Below are 25,627 nucleotides of genomic sequence, written 5' to 3'. Positions count from 1 at the left end.
CACATGGATTGAGTATGAAAAAAAGGTCTATTATATTGCAGAAATTGTAATAATGTTATTTAAAAAGATGTTAAATAAACATAATTTTTAAATATATTCACGATAAAAGTAGAGCTATGAGAGAAGCCCTATTGATGTACAAAAATTCGACAGCATAATTCCTGCAATTTCCAAAGCAATTCCGTATGAAGATAAATATTGAATCTCATGTATGTATATGTAAATTTTTCAATAATTTATAAAACATATTATCTAGAATTCTCATCTAGAATTGTTACTAAATAAGCATAAAATTCACACATATGCATATGTGAATAATATAATAGATTATTTTATCTGTGGAGCTAAATAATTTATCATGAAGAATTTTAACATTATCAAAATTTATTTATATTCTTATTTGAAATTTACTAGCATTCAAATTATTATATTTAAAATTAATGTATTAAAAAAATGATTAATTACAATAATTACAATATATGAAATTTTATAAGAATTAATCGGCTGAAAATGACAGAATACTCAGTAAACTTTTTATTTATTTACTTGCTGGATTAGTTGAACTGCATTGGTAAGATAGTCAATGAATATTTTAATGGACTACATACTTTTCAGTATAAACGAGCGTAGTTGTGAATTTAAGTTTAAAGAATAATTTAAATTCCAAATGTTTGATGATTAAATTTTTAAAAGAAATATATATATATGAATTTGATTTAGAATTATAGCAACACAATATAATTACGATTTAATCAATTATTCGTCATGACTAATTCAAAAATATTTCAAACATTTAATGCAAAGACATTATCTAGGGAATAGTATCAGAAAATTTAATTGGAGTTCAATATACGATATATTATGTTTAAGCAATTATAATCTGATAATAGAAATAATGGAATACATGATAAATAAATATTTATTTTAATTACATTTTTGTAAAGAATATATAAGTAATATGTCATACGAGTTCAATACGTTCAAGAACTTTGCATCAATTTTCATAATATTGAAAATATCGAAGAAAATGACAAGAATAAGATTTAATTATTTTTACAAGAGATCCTTACCTCGCGAAGGTCAAATCTTACTTCAACGAATCCTTTTTCAAAACAATTTAAATTTAAAGTTAATAAAGTTATGTATAAGATTGTATATTTTAATGCCATTCGCTTGGTCAAAAGACTTCGAGTAGAGGTTATTTTTAAAGTCGTTTCACTCTTAAATGGAAAAGGTACTCGTAAATGATTTGGAATTTAAATGCAAGACAATTTGCAATTCTATTAATAAAATAAAAAAAATCTTAATTTTAGCCTCTTTCATATCCAAGGATTTTGCGATAACGTAAATGCTAGAGAAAAAAACTGCATCTGATTTATTGCATAATACTTGAAAACAAAAAATGAATCTTTCACTGAGAGAAATCTTATGCATTAAAGTATACATATGTAGATAATGATAAATGGTACGAGATGAATCAGAAAAAATGATAAAAAATTTATATTATTATTTAAAAATCCCTTAATGCAATAAAATTATCTTACTCTATTTTCCAAAGAATAATGTTTTTATCCATATATGTTCATAAGCGCGCGTGTGTACGTGTATAGAATGGAACGTCTTTGCTCCTTAAAGTCAGTCGGGTGCGAGTCTCTAAATCGAATTTCCGATTTTCCTCTTGCTTTTCCACCTATACATGTTCACTATGTATGTTCTGCTCTATTATTCGCTTTTACTATACTAGTTTTAAATGTCAAGAGTAAAATAAAGTGTTCTGAGTTAAAATTGCATCTAACGTGATAGATACAGATCGGTTATAGTAGAATTTAATAAATTAAAATCAGCTTAAATATTTAAATAAAATCTCTTTGATTATAACTCCACATAAAATCATTTTAAAATATTATTTATAATTTTCTAGCCCACCGTGATAAGAATATATAGAATATGTAAGATTATAAAATTAATCTGTAATCATTTTTCATATTTTAAATGAAAGAAAATAGAAATTAATACAATTATTAGTCTTTGTATGTATATAATATATAAATAATAACAAAGTTATATATAAAATTGATATTTGAAATTATTCTAAGGTATAGAGAAAGTTTAATTTTATTATTTATAGATTAGCGTCATATTAAACAAAATATTGAATTTTGAAAAACCATCTTTTACGTATACTATAATTATGTCTGTTATTTGGAATTAATTAACTTTTTAAGAAATAACTTTTAAAGAACAACTAAAGAATATAAATCATATTTTAGTTACGTATTATATTTAAAACTAAGGTATATCACAATAATAATTGATTTCAATTATTAAATATTTTCTTATTAAACGATTGTTACAAAGTATCTTAAGAAATTTTAATTATTCAATTTTAATAAAAAGTTTTGTATGCAAACGGGACTAAACTTCGTTAAAAATTATACACATTTATTTGTATCATTTGTATATAATGAATTATTATACCTATTATGTTATAATATTAAACTAAAACGTCATTTAAAAAACATTATGTTTCTATGTATTTATTTATATTTGCATCTTTATACAATGACTCTGTAAAATTTGATTATCTTTGATTTTTGTTAAAATTATTTAAAGTTTGGTGAATCCATGTCATATAAATGACAATCAAATTTGCTCAGAGTAAATCATAAACTTGAAGCATGAAAACAAATTTGAGTTTTAGATTTTATTTAAGCTCTAGTAAATGAGAAAAGAACAAGATCTTGTTTTTGAATAGAATATTATGCGAAATCATTGGATTATGTGCTCATTCGAAGTGCTAATTTGTTCATTTTAATTCAGCCAGAAGATCATCCATCTACTTGAATAATTACAAATTTTCCGGATATTTAAAAATATAACTCGTTCGATAAAAAAAAAAAAAAAAAAAAAAAAATTAATAAATAAACTTGATTTAACTTAATACAATTAGAAATTAATATAATGAATATATGAATAGATTTCTCTTTTCCAATACTATTGTTATCTGCCTTGGTTATAGCTGTAAACAGAAGGAAAAAGAAGAGGTTGGGAAGTTTGCTTACAACGCAAGAGGGTTGACACTTGAAAATGAGTGTCTTGTACCACAGAAGCATACAAGAGAAACAGACAGAGAGAGAGAGAGAGAGAGAGAGAGAGAGAGAGAGAGAGGAAGAGGGAAAGTGTTTGAAAGAAGGAAGGAACTGTCACTGGCTTAGTCTCGTAGACTATCGATGTCCATCCGTCATCAGTCTGTATCCGGTTCGTTTTATTTTCCCATTGCTCTCACTCTTCTCTCCCCCTCCCACACTATCTCTCTCTCTCTCTCTATCTCTCTCTCTCTCTCTCTCCCTCTCCCTCTCTATCTCCCTCTCTCTCCCTCTCTCTCTTTTCTCACGATGAATACTGTACAATCCATACGTAAGTTGTACAGTGAGGGGGCAGGCATTGGTGAGAGGGAGAGGATCGATGAAATGTGTAGCGTGTTACTTTTCAAATAGCCATTTATTCTGGCTTGTCTCACTTCGTACTTCTCGTTGCGGCTATGCTTATCTTGCGTCTATTTTTTATCTTGCAACTTTTTTGTTATTATTTTTCTCATTAAACTCATACAAATTAGGCATATTATCTTAAATGGATTATGAAAATGTTTTCAATAGCATAGGGGGATTGTTATAGATTAATATTGTTTAGAAGTTGTCTCATTGATTATTTTGAATAAATTTCTATTTCTATTTCAAAAATATGAATTGATATAACAAGAGATTTGTAATTTATTTTACAAAATTGTAAAATTGTAAGACAACTATTTCAATTTATAATGTAACCTAGATATTGAAGTTTTCTTATATTAAATGAAGTAATTATTATTTTCAATTATAAGTTTGATATGAGTATGGATGTTAAGTTTGCAGTCACTCTATAGGATAAACATTGCATTACTATATTCTAAAACAATTTATTTTTTATGCCTTATCTAAATGAAATAGTTAAAATTCGCAATTAAAACTAAAAATCTTCTAATATATGATATTAATGCAAAATTTTCATTTTTATTATACAATTGGAAATTAGATTCAAAATATTAAATAAAATTGTACTAACACAAATTAACTAAAAAATTAAACAAAATATGCATATATAATTATAAAATACATTATATAATAAAATTGAGAAATTTATAATTAAATTTTAACGTTAAATTTTAAATATCTTTCACTTATTTACAAATAATACAATGATATAAATTAAAATTTTGTGTGACAAATGAAAGAATATAATATAAAAATTTTCCATTAATTTTCATATCCACAGTTAATTATCAAAAATGTTATTTTGAACTTAAAATTTTTAGTTTGATGAAATATGTCTGAATTATATTTATTATATATATGTATTATCATGTATAACAAAATATATTGGTTATATTAACAGTTTCCTTTTAATGTTTAAAATATAAAGTTTCTATTTCTTTAAATATTTACGTTAAATCATTTATTGTATAAGTGTATAACTATACGTAATATATTATTTGTAATTACAAAATGTTTTTTTGCACTTTATTCTTTTTAATTTATAAGATTTTCACTTTTTTTCACGCTACGCACACACAATTGTGTAAATTATAAATTTAATCTTCAATAGATTGGTTATATAGTGTATATTAATGAAATTCCCATACATTAAGTCTACTTTTAGCAAAAAGTTTAAAGAATTTATATTTTCAATAATTAGATTGAATTAAATCATCGTGATAATATCTTACTTATAGTTATTGAAGCTTTTCAATTCATTATTATAAAACGTGCTTTATAATTAAAGTAATAGTTTTATAATCACATTTAATAATTACGAAATGCAATTGCGAAATTATATATTTAAATAAAAAAATATACAATTCATAGTTTTATGTTTTTATAGTTATTGCTAATGTTAAGTATAAGAAAATTAGTTATTCAAATTTATTATCTTGCAATTGTAGGAATAAAAATAGAAAAAGAACTTAATTTGTATACAATCGGCATATTTAAATTAATAATTTACATGAATACTATTATTATTGTTCTTTGGACAATTGTAGCTTACATTCGTATGAATAATAAAAATTTATTATTATCTGAGAAATATTTGAAATACCATGCCTCGTTCACATTTAATCAATTTATTTCACACTTTATACAAAATTGATTTCCCATATGTATAAATATATCTATAGTCTATCCATATCTATGTTTTCAAATAATATTTAAAAAAAATATATCATTTATTTATTAATTAATATCGAGCTTAATATCATGGAGCTGGTAATATTATTAGTATTGTAATGTTAGTGGGAATATTGTCAAATCAATATTAATTATATATATATATATATATATATATATTTGATTATGTAAATATTCAGTTATAGAAAACTATATTAAATTAAACTGTAAATATCTGGATCACAGGACAATACCCATATTCATTTTAAACATTGACCATCGTTCTTTTAGTAAAAAAATTGAATTAAAAGAGAAACTTATTATCCTTTGAGGTTTAGTAAACAGATTTAGATTAAAGAGCAATGCATTCCAGTTTAACAGAATTTTATTATACGAAAAGAAGTTTAATTTTTCAGCAATAGAAGGACAATTTGTAAAGTGCTTGGTACCCTCCCTCATCGTCTGACTGCGAGTATTTATTCAATTTCGACAATTTCGAGGCGTTCTTCGCGAAACATAAAACCGTAATCCGTATGGAGGCGTAGGGCATTGTAAGTCGGGGTTCTGACTATAAATATACGAAATGTCGTGCGTTCGGGACTGCTTTATTTATTATGTACAGCATCTGCTTGAAAATTAAAAAATAAATAAATAAATAAGTAAGATGGCTGAGGGATATTTGCGCACGGAAAAGATGGTTTATTATTTTTCCGCTAGTTTTCCATTTCCCAATAGCTAAAGTATATGGCTACTGTAATTTTGCCGTAAGCTTTGCATGAACTGCAGGTACTTGAAGACAATTGAACCTAATAAAAATAATAGGTACGGGAATAGAAAATTTATGATGAATAATATTCACTACTCGAGTGTATGATGCATAATGCTCGATCTTTAATAATTTATCCAAGACATTGTAAGGAATGTTTTGTGAAACTCTTTTATTTATTTTCACATATCTTGTTATAGGTTATAGGTGAGCTTAATATCCCATTATCTGGTCTTATTTTATCAATATTTATATTTGAAAATATTGAAAATAAATAATGATCATTCTACGTTTATAATTGTCACGGGCATGCATAATTATTATGAATATAAATAATCGTTGCTTTGCACTGTTACGTAAATGAAAGTTTTACATGTTATACAACTATGAAATCAATCTTATGTGAAATGCTTTTTGTTATTTAAGAAAGTTTTTTTCAATAGTTTAATTACCAAACCTTAATATTCTTTCATATCAACTAGAGAGTTAAACGTTTCGATTAAAGCACGATAATTTTGCTTCATTTTCGTGCAAACTTTTCACCTTCTTGATATCATGTCCCAAAAATGTTAAATTAAGAAATACTTAAGAATCTTGAATACTTAATTAATAATATTATCCTCTCAGTTTGAATTTATTAAAGCTATATCAATTGAATATTAATTTTAAAATATCATATTATTAAAATAAACCACTGTCCTTAAGAAAACATTGATATTTATTTCTGAATCCTTATATTCTTATAAAAATATTTATCAATAGAATATTAAATGAGAAAAATTATTAACTTACATATATATATGTAAATTTTCATTTTACACAAGATTTCTTAAGGCTTATAAGTTACGTACAGTCACTTTATTTTACACAACATATTCACATTAATTCATTTTCTATCACAAATTAACCAAATTAACAGGATTTTCTTTAAATAAATGATTAATCATTATATTGATAATTTATCTATATGCAAAAGATATTGTAAGTAATAAAGTCAATCAAGTTTCAACTTCAAAATAAGAATACTGAATATAGTTGATTTATATTGTTACACTTTTAAATTGGCCTTATCTTGTACTATCTAAAAAGAGTGGAATAAATGTGATACGATGAAATGTAGCTGCAGGAAACATTATGACATACAAACGCATACTGTATATGTATATGTACGCTGCGAAACTCAATAATACAACAAGAGAAGTTCATTATTTCATATTAGTTTGAATTTTTTTTTTATATATTTATTCTACAATATGATTTAAAAATTGAAAAAAAAAAAATTTTTTTAATTAAATTGCATATTTATTTAATTAATATTTATTTTAATTTCGACTGATAAAATATACACGCCTAGGAGTTATATTTAACTAGATATACATTAATTTTATTAAATTTTATTGAGATATCTGTATAATATAAACGTATTAAATTCCATATGCAAGTAAAAAATCATGAGCTTATGAATGAACGTAAAGGCATAATATACATTATAGTCTTATTGTATTTCTTTTAAATTCATATAAATATCTATTTCTTTTTAAATTTCAATTCCAATGAGTAGTTTTAATGTATTTTTAACGTGATTTAAGTACTCGTTGAATATTTCAAGAGTGACGGCATTTTTTCATCTGACAATTATTTAGCGTATATTTACAGTTATATTCGCTATCTCCTCTTTTCTTAATGCATTAATTTTTAATAATCAATATTAATCGCATTTAACCTATGTAATAGCTTACGTGTGACATTTGAAAAATATTAACGACAATATTATTGTTTTATAAGTCTTCGCTTCATATAAGCTGTCGTTAGAAAGTGTTAAAAGTGGATAAAACATTCCTTCTTTTGAATGAAATCTTTGACTCTTAGCTGCTCTTAATATCAATATTTTTCATTAGTATATTTCTCAATAATAATAATAATTTTCAAAAATTATAATAAGGATTTGGAATTAAATTTTTAAAAGCATGATTCTTTAACGGAAAAATTTGTTAAAACTTCATAAGACTGTGGTTACTTCAACAGGATAAATACTTCAGTATTTACATCATTATATTACGATACATTATTATTATTATATAAAGTGACTGTATCAATAGCATTTATTGTGCTTAAATAAAATATTTCATATTATCTTCAAATTATAAATTTATATGGTTTTTAAAAATTTGCAATTTGTAATTGCTGGGCTAACATCTCATAATTTTGATTTAGCAAGAAATGTTAAATATATTCGTAGCACATACGTAGTAGTTAAATTTATACGTGAAGCACATGGAATAATTGAATATTTATTCGTCCATATATTTTGATTTTTCGAAACACTGAGTAATTTTTCATTTAAATGAAAACTTAAAAGATAATAAATAAGATATTATGGATTTAGAAACTAAGAATGAAGCCGAGAAATACTTTCTTTTATCTAAATATCTCATCATTTTTCAGACTAATATATAGATGAATAATTTAATTTAGAAATGAAAAGCTATTGAAAGAATAAAAATTACAAATAACGAAGTTTTAAATTTCAGAATTTTTATATTTTACGACCTTATTTCTAAATGTTCATTTTATTTTAAGTAGGATTTATTTATTATTTATATTTATAATTACATATAAGTAATAAATCCGTCTATTTAGTTAAAGTAACTAGATAAAAAAATTAAGTTCAAAATTAAATATAAATAGGAAATTTACAAATTTTATGGAAAAAAATTTTAAAATATAATGGTTGAATTATTAAAAAAAAAAAACTGCAATGTTTGTTTAAAAGATAGTAGTATTACTATATCATATTTAATTACTAAAAGGCTGATGTGTCTAACAATATATATTGATTAAGACATTGTTTGATACTTAAAAAAAAAAAAGAAATATATATATATATATATATATATTGATTTTGTAAAAAGTAAAAAAAGTGAACTATTATTTTACCTCCAAACGAAAACTATTCACACAAAATAAATTAAGTTTAAAGTCAATTTTAAAAGTTATTCTGATATCTAGACTGAAATTCGGACTAAAATAAAAGTCGCAAGGTAGAGAGAGAGAGAGAGGGGGGGGGAGGGTTAAATAAAAGATCCAAAGGGTAATAAGAGAAAAGAAAAAAATACTAAAATATAAAAGTTTCGTAAGTCGATTTTCGCGAATCATAATCGGTAACTCGTAATATTGTATTAATATATACTTTCAATCTTAAAAAAATAATAATTGCAGCAGGTTTCGTTGCATGTTAAAAACTATAAATGGACAAATGTATGAATTTTTTGAGTTTTGTACATTCGATTGTGACATAGGACGTAACATATACTCATTATAATATTAAAAGGGAAAAGAAATTCATTGAGTGAAAAATGTTGTTTATATCATAAAATTCCAGGGAAATATTTTTCATCAATTTTATGTACTTAATTGAACGTACTATAACGAATTATTTTGCTTGAAACATGATCAAACTGAATTTTAATTAAAATTTCAACTAAGGCTGTATTCAAAATAAATTTTGATGTAAAAATTTTCTTTAAATAAATATTGACAGAAGTTTGATATAAATATTTTGTTGGAAAAAGATGTGAAAAGTACATATATATTACTTTATATTATCTATTACTTTCCAAGCAATTAGTAAACAAAATTAAGTATTGCATTTCATTAGATTTTGACTTAAATTTCTTGTATAAAATGTTAAAATATACTAAAAAGAGATAAAATAAGTTTAGATAAATGGAATTGGCAGGAAAATGATAGTGTCGATATTGCAGAATGTCATATGGGATTAGAAAGATTTATCCTCTAGTAATATTTCAACATATCAATAATTAATACTATAATTAACGTCAATATAGAACAGAATTGAAAATTACGTCATAATTATGTTATGCAGTTTTGAATTTATTCTCATGTCTTTATGCCTTTATGTTATAAAAAGTCTTTATATTATATTGTCGCTGAATGTTTGTTAAAATTCTGTACAACATAATTTTTCTCATCGTTAAAATACTTTATAAAAAGTGATTGGACTAAATTTTCTTAGACATCTTCGATGGAATTTAGAAAAAAAAACGCCGATATTACATTCGATATATTGACTAACAATTGTTGCAAGTGCTCTTTTAAATTAAACAATTTTTAATCACTAATAAAAATCTAATCGAATTCTTTTATGCAATAATTGAATAATTTTACGACTAGCATTTACGTAATATTAGGAAAAGCTTTCCTTGCATTGCATTGCATCGTGAATTACATGAAATGCCCGGACGATTAGACGAGACTCGCGCATCCAACAACAAAGGACTATAGATCTATAGATTTCTTTTACCTCCTAATAATAAAACTTTCTAGTTTACGAGTGTTCTAGCTGTCTAGCCGTCGCTCAGCAGAGCCTTGGGATGTGACGTTCATTGCATTACGCTTAATTAAAAGTTGATTAAATAGAGGAGGAAGGATTTATGGGAGCAGAAGGAGAGTCGAGTTATTAATAAGCAGACATCCAAGCGATAACGCACCTTTGCTGGTAAGGCTGAAGCTCCTGAGCCGGTAGAGGTCCTCGTCCAAGAGATCGTCCCGCTGGACCGGCGAGGCGTTCGCGTCCGGTACGTCGAGGTAGGCGTTCACCTTACGGTGATGCGCGTGATGGACGCTTTGTCCCCGACGACTTCCCCGACGCCTCAGCCCAGGACTAACATCGTTGTCCGTCAGTCGGGGCTCGCTACTGCAGTGGGCCGAGCGCACCCCCGACCCCTCCGAAGGATAATCGTGCTGCGCCGCCGCTGAAACGAGGATATTTTGCCGATGTTAGCGGATTCGCAGCCGTTAATTCCAATTGAAATCAAATGGATTACGGATACGAAATTGTCGGCGAACGCGATTGGCACTGGCGCTTCACGCCACCTGATAATGACGTATGTCTAGTCGCCAACAACCAATCTATTGTTGGGATTTGCGTGTATGTGTTTATTATGATTATTTGCTCGATGAATGGTTGGCATCTTTTAATGGCTAATCTCCGAGTTGCATATTAACATAAGCCGTAGCCGTTTATTATAAACAATGAGAGATTTATCTAATTGATAGAAGCTCGATTGGAATAAAAACTATGCGGAGATTGTAAGATTTAGGAGTGAATTATATTAATAAATTCTCTATTCTAATCGATAACATGGATATTCTACATGTTTAATTTCAAGCTCTTGAAATGTTTATGCTAATTTAATAGTTTACTTTATATTCAAACGATTTACGATTTAAGTACATATCTTCGTAATCTTTCCAATAATATTTTCTTATCATCTTTATGTATTATTACTCTCCAATTACTTCAAAAATTACTTCTTTCGCATTATATACATAGATATGTGTATCGGTATGTGCGTGCGCGTGTGTGCACGCGCGCAGGCATATATCTTCTTCTTTTTCTTTTTCTTTTTTTTTATAATAGAAATATGAAATTTATATTATTTTTATTAATATTTATAGTGATAATAATGTTAATGGTTTTCATCAAAATTCTAAGAGATAATTCGTTAAAATTTAATGAAAATTTGCATTTGAGTTAACAACGATTTAATTATCTGCCATGATTAAATTATCGATTATCGCATAAGCTAAAAGTGTATTTATAAAATTATTTCTAAAACATTTGTTCTAAAACATTCTCTAATTTTGCAAAATATATAATCGAATATTTAATGCAATGCTATCGTTTACAAATATTTTCACATATTATTAGAAGATTATTGTTTCACGTTATGGGCATTTGACGTTAATGCAGCCAAATGCAATTATTAAGAAATGTTAGGTAAGATTCGATACTGGAAAATTCATATTAAGGTAATTGTAAGTTAAATTGGCCGATAATGATAGAAAGGCTCTTCGGCCACCATACCTTGATAATATAAAGTAGTCAATCGTATAATTAATTTCTCATCCGATATTATAATGATGATACGTTAATTCAATAAGTTACATTGTTATTTAATGATTCTTAATTATAATCGCGATATTCATTATAAACTCTTTTATAAAGAATTTTTGTGCAAATGTGAGACGAATATAGTGGCAACTATAGATTATTATTATTTTTAAACCATTTGCAATTTTCATATCATATACTTGAATTTAATATTTAAAATTATAGATCTATACGTATTTGCTAATTATTAATACGACGTTACTTCTCATTAATGCAGTATATTTAATAAAACATATTTAATAAAAAAAACTAATCAGGTTACAAATTAGATGTTTTATTACTGAAATTTAATGGATCATATAATATAATCCTTCGATGTCGATTAATATGTAAATATTTATGAATAATAATTTAGTCATTTTATATAACTTTTAATAGTGTATTTTATATATCTCACGCGTCTACAATTTTGTATTCTATTTTTAATTAAAATTGAAATTAAATCGAAATTCGCGTGCATTTATTGCATAGAAAATTAAATAAAAAAAATTTATAAATTAATGTTAGGTAAAATTTTTGTAAAAATATTAATAGAATATCTAATTAATTAACGGAATAGTGAAAATAACAATGTAAAACCTATATGTCTATATTACTGATAATTGTTTTGTCTATATTCGATAGAAAATAATCGAGATTGTTTGTTTATGATCATTATCTAATTGCTTTTGATTGTATCAAATATTATTATAAAGACTAAAATTATAAAAGTATTGAAAATATATATTCATATAAATTATAATATAATAATTTGCAATACATTTATATTTCTATTTTAAATTTTTTTTTTTTTTTTTTTTTTTTTTATCAAAAACAAACAGATTATTTTTTACGTAACACCAGTTCGAAGAAGATTTTTTGTTCAGATAATAGCTAAAGCAGCAGTAAAACTGATATTGGTTTTTATAAGATATTAAATTTATAAGATTGAAAGTCTTAGAACATGACAGAAGTCTATCGGAGCAGTGGTTGATCGAAATTTTTTAAAATTCATATTCCATTTCTAATTAGCAGTAAAAAAAGAATTTCTCTTTATTTTCATGAAAATTAATGCGATAAAGCCGGAAACTAATGAAATTTCTGAAGCAATAACTCGAAGCAGCTTTCGGAGCAAAATAAAATAATAAAGTCTCGCAAGCTATGAATGAAATTGATACGCCTAGTCGCTTTTCATAAATCATTTAGCAAGCGATCGTGAGCTTCAACAAGCTCGTATTTCAACAAATACCTTTACAATACCGACAGAACTCTTTACACTAGAGGGTACGAAGTTCGTATGCGAATAGATCGAGAGAATATTGAGTGACGCGCGACTTGTCGGCTAAACTGCAGACTGGGAAAGCGTTCGAAAGCCACAGGACCGTGGCATATTGTTCCTGGACGAGGTTGGGCTTGCGGTAGCATAATCCTCAATCTCATTAAGGTATGTCGGTACAAAGCGCCTAGACCTAGTGTGTGACGCACCCGAGGTTCACTGAATTAGGGAAGGGCTTCAAGGGCTTGATTAGAAGGCGTAGATCAGCAGCAAAATACAAGAGCCCATTGCTTGTGTAGGCCTCCTCATATATACGTCAATGTGTACACACACGAGAAACCATGAAGCATTCTGTTCTTTAAAAAGGTGTGAGACACTTTTGAAATAAGTAAATTTGATCTATTTAATCGTCGGACGATATGTTAGCGACGCAAGATCTATTGGATAGGCAGATTTAACGGGTAACTAACGTGCAAAATTTTGCAATTTCACAGGTATTTTGCATTTGGTAAATGCGATCGTCGTCAAATGGCAATGAATTTTAATTATATCCTTATATAGTTATAATTTTATTTAAACATGAGATATTTCTCGATATTTCATATTTCCCAACTTCAATCAGTCGATTATTATTATTATTATTATTATTATTGTACAACTAATTCTATCAAACTTAATTTGTGTTGAAAATTTTGTAAATATTGTACGTTTATACCCTTACGAATCGTGAAAGAGTCTAAAATGTTAAGAAAAAGTAATCTCTTAGCTCACTAAGGTAATTATGAAATTGCCTTTGACAGTTTGGTCAACATATCTGATGTGAATATCATGTTTGATTATATTAGCTAATATTACCATAATGTATATAAATATACGAAAATTTCTTACACACAGAAGAAACTTTATTTTTAAGAGCATTAAAAGTGCTAAAATATATTTGTTAAAAATTGGAATTCTAATTTTATATTATTAATTGAAAATTTTAATTAGGCATTAGTAAAAGTCTTCATTTGATATAACTCAACAATTCCAACTAATTGAATGGAGGTAAAGATTTTTCTTCTCCATTAAAACTACAGAGGCAATCGAGAAATTAATAATCATATTATTTTGATGAATCTTCTTTCAGTTGCCTCTTTCATTCATCTACAGTATAATAATATAATTAAGGTTGCATGAAAAATTGAAAAATTAGAGATAACTGTGTGTAATAAACAATAAAGTCAAATGAAAATATATTTATAAATATATTTAAGAAAATACTGTTGCATTAATTGAATAATTCAGCGACAATTTTCAATTAAAATATCTCAAATATTTTTTACTTAACCTATTATACACATTTTTACACGCATTCTATTTATTTCATTTTAATACACGTTGAGATTGAAATTTTCAAATTAGGTCGAGCGATCATTTCATCGGCTCGTCTTTGTAATTCTTATGAATAATCTCGCTTTTACGTGGCAAAACGTCCACAAAGAAAATACAAGTACAATTTTAATAATAAAGTTTCATTTCAGGCTTTCAGAAAAAGTTTGCAATTTTTTGGTTCATTTGACGAGAAAAACTTTTCCCTTGCACTTTGCAACTATCACGCAGGTCTTAAGCAATGTTTACTACTTGAAAGTCATTTCGTGTAAAAAAAGTGAAATAAAAATATTTCATTTGGCCATAATCAATTTACGTAATGCATCATTTAATATGCGTATTGGAAATATTAATTTAATGTAAATATTAATTTAATTGATATTTCTATTCGATTAAGGTGATCAGAAAATAGATTCTAGCGCTAATTAATTAATATCCACAAAAGTGGTGCTTAATATTTCATATTCATATAATCAAAATTTTTAATTAACAATAAAATATGAGGCTTTGTTTGAAAAAGAAAAAAAAAAAAAGAATATAATATTATAAACATTTAAGTTAAGAGTAAATGATTGAAATATTACATTAAAATGCAAATATACTTAATATATTTATCAAATAATTTAAATATATTTATGATAAGACTACTATATTTTTTTTATTCTATTCATTACACATTATTACAATTATATACAATGACTATCAATAAATGGTATTTGTATTAACTTGGATATCGCGTCTCCACTGTCTCTTAACAAATGAGAATAATATAAAGAGGTCCTGAAATAAAACTAATATATTGATTAGACACTCAATCAGAAATAAATAAAATAATGTAAGTGCTTACAATTTCTGTCTAAATTGTATTTTGGATTGATTTTGGATTCATATCTTTGGACGTAATTTTCATTATTTGAATAATCAACAATTTACAATCATGATAAATAATGAATAGTATAAATATATTATTGATTATTTTCTCTCTAGGCGCTTGAATATTGAATATAGAATATCGAATGGTAATTCTAAAATTTGATGTATTTTTAGGAAAGACAATAATCCATCAATTTTATAAAATGTGATAGAAAATTCATTACGTATACCAGATTGTCCAATGCTCGTAAATTTTCGTCAATCAAATACTATCGAATTGTTTAGTAAATATAACGACGTTTCATAAAAATGTTTTCTATGTACAATTAAATATTTATTAATGATGCCATGTAGATTTTATTCATATAGTTGATTAATCACAATAATTTTTTGAAAAGAATTTCTAATGGTATTTCTGCCAATACAATACAAGCCATCTACAGTCATTATATTATAATTTAAAGTTTAATAAATGCTTTTAATAATCATTTAAAACTAACTGAATTTTACATCATAATCCATGTGTTTAATATTACAAATCCCATATTTTTCTAAAAAAAAAAAAAAAAAAAAAAAAAAAAAAAACCAAGATTCACGAATGTTAAATTGTTCCATTTGATCGTATCTCTGCACCTAAGCTCCAACAGTGAAATTTATCTATCATAGAAATAGATGAATGATCTCGACTTGCTGGACACTCATAGGCCCCTGAATATTATACAACCTTAAGACCAAGACAGAAGATAAAAGATTACGTGGAAAAAGAGGGCTATTGAATGGCACTGAATGTCTCACTATCATAAAGTAATGCCAAGCCATTGTTCGTGTTCTGTACGGAGTTTACTTGGAAAGCGTTGGAGATTATTTTTACTTTTCGATGTACATTCAATTTGTCGTCGATTTATTTTTTTGGTCCTATTTTATTTCTCTTTCATCTTTTCTAGAAACGGGAAACGAAACTTCTCGGCTGGATTAATCTTATAACGACCTTGGTTCAATTACAAAGATATTTATAGCGTTCGATAACTTTAAAACGTGTGCCGAGGGAGCGTGAATTATTGTAATTGAAATGTTTGTTAAAAAAAAAAAAAAAAAAAATTGGTTTACTAGGATTTTAGTATGGAGCATGCGCGAAATCTTCATTGATTATTTATAGTTTATATTAATGGAGGTTGAACGTATAGACTTATCATAATTATAAAACATTATTAAATTCAAATTTCATGAAACTACGAACAAATACTGTGTGATCTTATAGCTAAATAAGTACCTTATATAACTTTATATGTTTTATTGACTAAATATTTTATTATTGAAAAATGAGATTATCAATGAATGACTATAAAAATAACGTTTACGAATATAATGAATTTCCAAAATGATATTAAATGTTCATCGCGTAAATTTTTAAAATTATCTTTTATTTTTTAATATGCGCAATATAATGTCGTCAAACTTATATTCATTTTGCAGTATTTATTAATAATGGTGGATATGATTTATATATAACTTATTAAAATTATGAATTTTAAATCGCGTTAAATGATATTTTCTCATAAATTTCAGAGAATAATAAACTAATATCAGCTACGTATATGTTATTATATAAATTCACACCAATGCATATAAATTTCTATATTTTCATCTGTATTCATATACAGATATATTAAGATATATAAGTTTATGAATAAAATTATATGGTACAGGCATAAAATATAAGATAATTATAACATCTAATTTATTCTGGAAATATGATGAATATGTTGATATTATTTTGTATTTTTAAATAATATGAATTTTTACGACTATTATCATTCCTGCACACAAAGCATAAAACTACGCGATATAAATATGTATGACTTTAACTAAATTATTATGTTTATATTTAATTATATATATATATATATATATATATATATGTTCATATAATTATGTTTTTGCTAGGACAAGTTAGAAATCGATCGTATTTGCGTAAAAATCCATAATTATCTTATACATTAGAAATTTATACATAAAATTATATAATTCTGAAATTTTATAATATTAAATATACATTAGTAAAAAGATATTTTTTAAAAATTTGTTTGTCAATTATATATTGTCGATTGAAAGCTTGAAAAATCTTTAATTAGTTTATAGAACGTTAAAAGCATTAAATCATTATTTTAGGTATTTTTTATTTCTCCATCATTGTACTTGCTTATTAACCATAAATTATTTAATAAAAACTAAAATTTATTGAGAAAAAAAAATGGAAAATTGTATTATAATATTAAAATACTAAGGAATGTACATTAGGTTCGTAAGAGATTCGAGCAATTTCCGTACGAAAAGGAAAAGTGTGCTTTGAAATGATTAAGAATCTGTTAGAACAAATGATTTAAATATGTTTTTCACTCCTCATACATAAATGCCAATATAGTTAAAATTAATTCTCGCATCAGATTCTATTTTATAAAACTTTTTTATTATAAATTGTCAATAAATTAAAAATATGGTCGAATCTAACATTTTGGGATACGTTTGCAAATAATAAATTAAAATTCTTAAATGTTGCATGACCGTCTAGGAAACGCAATAAAGTCGAAATCTTGTAATTAATTTTACTATGTAAATATCAATAGGAAGCACATAAATTAGAATATTTGAGTTGCTTACTTGGCATGCGCAACGATAAGCAAGGAGTGCAAGAACGAAAACTTATTATCAAAACGGTCTGTTGCTTCTAAAGTATAAAGTCATTCGTCAGTTAATCAGTTAATAGATAGATCGAATTTTAAATTATCTACATTCCAAAGAGAGAACATTTTTGATAATAAAATAGATTTTAATAATAAATAGCCGAATAATAAGGAGCTATCGAGACGTCGATCATTCCACGCTAGTTAATTTACTCTATGAGGGAACTTACAAGGTGGCATTCAGATAAACACTGGTATGGGTAAACCAGATATTTCCAGTGCTGCGGCCTTGGCACGAGACGCAAATAAAGCGGCAAAACCTCTTGGCACCTCTAGAACTCGTGCAAAATTCCCACAGTGCACTGGTTTAAAAAAGGCCGGCTATAAGAAGCGCGTAGGTCGCTAAGACGTTCGAGAGCGATAATAATTAAGCACGGGCGGGCACATCAACCGATGGTGATAAAATTTCTTTTTTAAGCCGTTCACTCGCGTCCTTTCGCATTTCTCGATACTTATTATAGCTGTTGCGGGAGCTCGGGCTTTATTTACGATGCTTTACGGCAAATTACGAACAAACGAGTGATGCAAATATCATCTCACCAATTTGAATTAATGATTATATAAGCAGTCGCATGTAGGACTTCAATTAGGCCAATACATGACGAATGTACATAATGAAGTTTTCGAAGGGAATTAATAATTCGTAGGAAGAACTTCAATCAAACATGTCGTTTTCAAGTAACTATATTACCAGCTACATCTCACAACATACTATTAATATTAATTAATAGTACTGAACTCGAGTTTTAGGTGCATTCGGGTGTAATAATCAAATTATTGAATGTGACTTTCACTTACCACGTCAATTTAATTTTCATCCAAAATATTCAGTATGGTACTCAGTAATAAGCAGTAAATGCGTGTGTTTCAAGTTGTTTGACAATCAAATATTTCAAATTTTACAACAAAATTTCACGATTTATCAATATTCATACGATAATTACTTTTACAATCTTTATTTTCTTAAACATTGAAAAATTCAAATTAAAAATACGATTCGATAAACTAATTTCCTATATTTTACACACGAACATTAATGAAAAATCTTGTTAAACAAAGCATATTTCATCAAATAATATTAATTACATTACTTCTGTCTTTTAAATGAACAAAATTTTTACGTATTTAAATTTTCAGTTTATTTTGTGATCAAACAAAGTAATTCTTCTTTCTAATAACCAATAGTTTTCTAACTTTTTTGAAATTTTATTGTAGTTTTACGTTTTAGCATTATATAGTATTTGAAAGTGATTAAATGTGATTTTATCTTATTATATCATAAGCTTTTTCTTCTTTATGGTATTATATAATACGTTATATCGAAAATTCTAAGAATAATACCACATAAATAATATTAATAACGTATATAAACATTGTTTAGACCATCAATATTTGATCATAAATATTTGGCCATAAAATTGTTGTCATTCTTTTCAAAAACATGTGAATAGCGACATGTTTAATAACAGTCTTACAAATAGTTCTTACAAATTCGTTTTATTGACATATTTTAATTGTTATTCCAGATGTTTAAGAAATTTCTAAATTTACAGTTATGTAATTAAATTTAAGTCGAGTAGATAATGTTATAATTAAAATTATCTTACTTTAATGGCGTTAAAAAGTTTTCATTGAATCACTGCATTCAGTATTACATTTATGATTCATAATTATTTTTCTTTTCTTTCTCTTGATATTCAAATAATAAATATAATATAATTATGCAATTTTTTATCTACCAACTGTTTACTTTGGAAAATTATATGAACATTTATTATCATATTTCGATCTTGTAAATTAACATATTTTATTACAAGATTACTCAAACTGCCCCAATAAATTATAATTAACTACTATAAATAATATATTTCTGATTATTTCATTTTAATGAAAGGCCATTCACATCAACGATACGTAGGATGTATTTTCTTTTATATTCGAAATTTTTTTATAATTATTTAGGAAATATAGTCGTTGAATTACTATTTGCTTTCCAATACCATAATATTACGGATAAATCCATATTGTTGTATAAACCTCCACAACTATTTCAATGCAGTAAAAACTATAAACTAAACTACAATAGCCATATTTAATATGACTTCGATCTAGACAATGAGTAAAAATCCCAAATAGATCGATTGCACATAAAGTATGAATTTAAAAATAGATTTGATAATTCATACTTTGAAAATATATTTGCCAAACCATCTTTATAAATACGTATAACAATCGGTATTAACATACTACCCGATCAATAAAAAAAAAAAAAAAAAAAAAAAAAAAAAAAAAAAAAAAAAAGCATAATATTTAAATATAGATGAGATAAATCCACAAAAGTTATGAAAAAAAATGTTATACTTATCGAATAAGGAAATTAAGTGAACACGAAATGGGAAAAATAAATTGACGAATTGAAGTTTGAAGAATGTCGTTGCGATCAACCATACGGTGTCTCAAAATTACAACAAATAATAATAAATAGTAGGGAATTAAACCGATACGAGGGAAGAAACTACAAACACATTGTACTTGGAAGCTTAAACTTTTCAATTCTAATGATCGCCGCCACTTTAAAAAAAATTTCCAAAAAAAAAAAAAAAAAACTGACGTCATTCATAGAAGATGATTATTATGATAAAGTGCAAGAATAATATGTATGGTATTAAATTTTCAAAGCGCAAAAAGATCTCTCTATTATTGCAAAATATAAGAAAAATCAGCTTTGAACAATAAAATATTTAAAATAATAATTTTCTCAGTTATTCGATGTAATAATTCGATCATTTAAATTTCATTAATAAATTCCTATTTTATCAGATTTGTGTGTTCATTAAAAACTCACTTTGTTATATCAAGATCTATACGATATTCTTTATAATAATCATTAAATTTATTATTTACAAATTGAATATTTTACATATAGTAATCTTTTCATGCTGTATTTTATATAATTTGATGTATTACTTTTATTCTTTTTTTTTTTTATTACTTATTTAAGATAAAATTTGTCTCATAGTTCTCTTTAATAATATTAAGTAAAAGTATCTTAATACATGATTTGAGAATTCATTTGCTCTTTAAAATTACACATATAATATATATTAACACTTAATTTTATATGTTATAAACAGTTATAACCCATAACTATTTTATATATGAAAGATGAATTTTTAATGTATAATGTGATCAATAAAAGGATATTGTTATTTTACCAAAGAAGCCTAGTTTTTTCGTTCAGTATCGTGCTTGAAAAATTATAATGCACTCCATTGATCATAAATAAACAAACTTAAATTAAATAAAAGTTTTATATATTTAATATAATAATACTAATACTTATTTGCAAATCAAACTTTATGGGTCTTAAATTGTTTATTTATAAGTATTAAGTAATCTAATAATCAAGTAACCTTGTTAATACATAAATAATATTATAAATTACAAATTCGTCGTTATTCAGCTATGTTATTGTAAAAACTTTTGTTTATATAGTATGAAATTTAAATATTTCAAGAAAAAGCTAACGATTTAATAAGTTTTTTGTATCATGAGAATTGTATAATAAAACCACCACATGGATAAAATCATCGACAATACAAGATGCTTTTAATGCTAAAATATCTACGAAGATGCTGAAAATATTAGAAACAAAGTTGAAGTTGTTCGAGTACCTAGAATATATAAGAGACAATTTTTATGAAACACATCAAAAGTTTAATGAATCGATAATGGATAAGAAATGTCTGAGAAGATTGAGAATCGCTTTTATATGTGAGATACTCCATATGAGAGGGCAGTATCATATTAAGTATCATATTTTCTTATGATTATGATAAATTGACGTAACGAAATGTTAATAAGAAAAAGAAATGGTAAATTCAATGAAGAAAAACAAAGATTATTATTCTATCTGTAATGTAATTCAATAAAATTGATTCTATGCTCAAGACAAACTATAACACTGATAATTGCATTTAAAAGCCACATAACTTTATATTAACTATAAATATAGTAAAATATTTTATAGCTTTGAATAGTAACGGTAATATTATTTCTATTTTATCTGTCATTCTAGTACATATAAAGTAAACTGAAGTTGAATAAGTTATCAAAATATTTATTCTTAGACATTTTTGGAAATTTTGTAATTATACGAAATTAAGATGTAAATTACTATTTCAAAAAATTATATTCCAATTAATAATTACATAGAAACTGCTATGATTAATAAATTTATTACCATCTTGGAAATATAAGGATAAAGTATGGAACAATGAAAGAGACTTAGTCAGTTTGATAAAATGAATATGATGTGTGAAAATTTAAAAATATTGAACGCCATGTATAAAACTATAAAAGTAGGCATAAGAGAATACAAATGTATAGAATGCATGCGGATATCCACGGCTGTACTTAGTGATAGGAAAATTTGATAGAAGGAATGCGAAAATCACGAAGTATTGAAGAGCATAGAGCTGGAAGGTTAATTTGTTGGATTATTGCTCACACCAACATGTCAGCATACATTCGTATGAATTTAAGTATGAAAGACTGCGATCACGCTATTCCAGCTCTACGGCATAAATGTTACTGTGAAGCGAAATGTGCATATGAATATTGGCGAGTTCTACTGCAAAACTCTATGAATTTGAGATAATCAAAGAGTCCTTTCAATTATTCAAGTGTTTCATACAAAATTATTACAATGCTCTAAAGGTATAATAATTGCAAACATCAATATTTTTTTATAGAATCTTTAAAGTTGATAAACAGTTTTGATTGAACAATAAATTTTTCGTTAGATGGAAGAAATACTTTTTCTGAGATTTCTGATATTCCGATATGAAATAAAAATTTTACAAATTTAATATACAGCCTTTCACCGGTGATATTAGTATATATTGATGCAAACAAACAAATATCAATATAAGTACAACATAATAGACTATCATATTCTTTAATAATATAACATAACACTAACAGAATATATATTAAAAAATAAAATATATAAATTTCATAAGCTAATGATAATAAATTTTAAGTAATAATTAAGAAGATCTTATGCAAAAGAAAATGTAAAAATTCGTGGCAAATATAATAAGAGTAATAATATGATAAACAATGAGAAAAATAGTTAAATAATTTTTCAAAGCTAGTAATGAACAAATATAAACTTGTCTAGCCAAGATGATTTAAATTTTGATAAATATATATTAAAATAATAGAGCTAATAGTTCATTGATTGATAAACAAATATTCATTAACGAATAATTAATCATATATTGTATTTGTATCAATATATATGTACTTACATCTACGAAAATAATCAATTTTAATTACATTATAGACGTTTGGTGATTATACTTGATATTCCTCCGAATGCATTACGATTCTCCATATACATGAATCTTTAAGTAGCCTGTGCGCTGATATAGTAATGAAAAGCTTCAATGACAAATTGTTCTTTTTTTTTCTCTGAAAGGTCCATTGAAGTTTGGAGTTTAAAAAATATTTAAATTTATTCTTTTGGATATACTTATTATTAATGCCTAACTTAACAATTGCAAATACATGAAAATAAATTTAAAAAATATATTTTTCATTAAATACTTTGAAAGACATTAAATAAACGAGATAGTAAATTCTTTTTGATATTTTTTCAAATAATTTAAGTAAAAACGTTTCGAATAAAATATTGAAATAAAATAAGAAAACATTTTATGATAAGTGATTTGGAAAAAACGAAACATCGATAACACTATTTTATCAGTTCGATGTCTTAGACTGTAAAATATAAATAAATGCATTTTATATTTTGATCTATTTTTATGATAAAAATGTTTGCATTAAACGAAAATTACTTATAATTATAAAACTAAATATCATAACTACAATTCACAAAGGCGATTTAGGTTATACAATTTTTGAAACTTCAAAGAGAACTTCAGTACATGGAAATATAAATTTCTACTTAAAATCGAACATTTACTTCCACAAATAAAAAAAGTAACTTTAAATAAAACAGACGGTTCCAATCAATATAAACCGTATGAAATGGAAAGAAAACAGTTTAAATCACGAAAACCATACATCAGTAAGAAAAGTAATAAACAAAGTAAGTAGAAAGTTTCTTGGAAGTATGAACGTTCATCTACTTTCAGCTTTTATCAGTATTACAAAAAAAAAAAAAAAAATTTCACAATGCATATAAAATAAGATTGAAAACATTATTTTGAAATTTGAAACCTAGAGAAAATATACAAAATATTTATAAGCATGGAATAAATTTATTTGTAATTATTAATTATATAATTCACGAAGATCGTAATTTTGCACTGTTCTTTAGTTTTTGTTAAAATTTTCGTAAAACATACTTGCGTCAAATTGTATAACTGAACATTTTAATATTAATTTTATGCAGTTATATTTAAAAACATCTTGAATAACTTTGGTATCAAATATATACGATTTTTTAGTTTAATGAAAAACAAAATATATATATATATATATATAGGAATTAAATTAATTTTAGTAATAATAATTTCTCTTATGTCACATATCATTATTTTCCTTTAATCTCATTATAAATCTGTTTATTAAATTTTGAATACATTTTTAACGATGCAAAAAAGATTTATATGAATGTACACGTAGAAAATTAAAGACTTCAATTTTGCCTAAAGAATATTTAGCCATTTTAATAAAAGTAAAAGATTAGAATTTTGCACATAACTGTCTATTATGATATAAGAATAGAGAAATGTACATACGGTATGATAAAAACATAAATATTAAAAAAAAGACGTTAATTGATGTTTAAACTTTATTCATAATTTATAACTATAATATGCAACAGTTATTGATTCTCATGTGATTATAATAAACGAATAACAGCTACAATGTATAATTAAATTATTGCCTGACAGGTCACGGACCGTTACTACTAGCATTTATCAGATTATTTTGTATAAAAAAAATACTCATTTTCAATTAATGACAATTTATCATATAGGGATTTAGTAGATGTATAAGCACATTTATATTTGTAATATTGAACTTGGAAATAACATTTCGCCCTTATTTACGCATGCGTACTAGTTATCAATCACAATCATTCATTCTTGCAATCACATTCATTATATACCGAATTCGTCAACAGTCTAGAAATAAATAATCTAAATTATTTCACTTAAAAACATATTGATTCTTGTCAATTTTATTTAAATTTTATTTTATTTAAATTTATAATTTTCATTTAATCAGTAAATCATTAAACAATTGTATGAAGAAATAATTAACTTATAATATATTTTGATATGATATTATATATATATATATATATATATATATATATATATTATTGCACATTTTTAAAAAATTTAACAAATTTTTTAAAATTCTTTAAGATAAATATCCTTTTATAAGTAAAAAATGAATTGT

General features: G+C 25.1%; 1 protein-coding gene across 1 annotated transcript in view; it reads right to left on the bottom strand.

Moving 5' to 3' along the window:
- Rgk3 (Rad, Gem/Kir family member 3) overlaps nt 1–25,627 on the bottom strand; it is a 63,613-nt gene that overhangs the window by 23,808 nt on the left and 14,178 nt on the right. The window contains exon 2 of the mRNA XM_011506532.1: nt 10,479–10,742. Coding sequence (XP_011504834.1) covers nt 10,479–10,742 — 264 coding nt within the window. The remainder of the gene's footprint in view (nt 1–10,478; nt 10,743–25,627) is intronic.

This window comes from Ceratosolen solmsi, unplaced genomic scaffold (assembly GCF_000503995.2).
Source record: "Ceratosolen solmsi marchali unplaced genomic scaffold, CerSol_1.0 scaffold6, whole genome shotgun sequence".
In the NCBI taxonomy this organism is placed as follows: Eukaryota; Metazoa; Arthropoda; class Insecta; order Hymenoptera; family Agaonidae; genus Ceratosolen; species Ceratosolen solmsi.
Note: the sequence above shows the minus strand (reverse complement) of the source record. Positions and strands in the feature narration are given on the sequence as shown.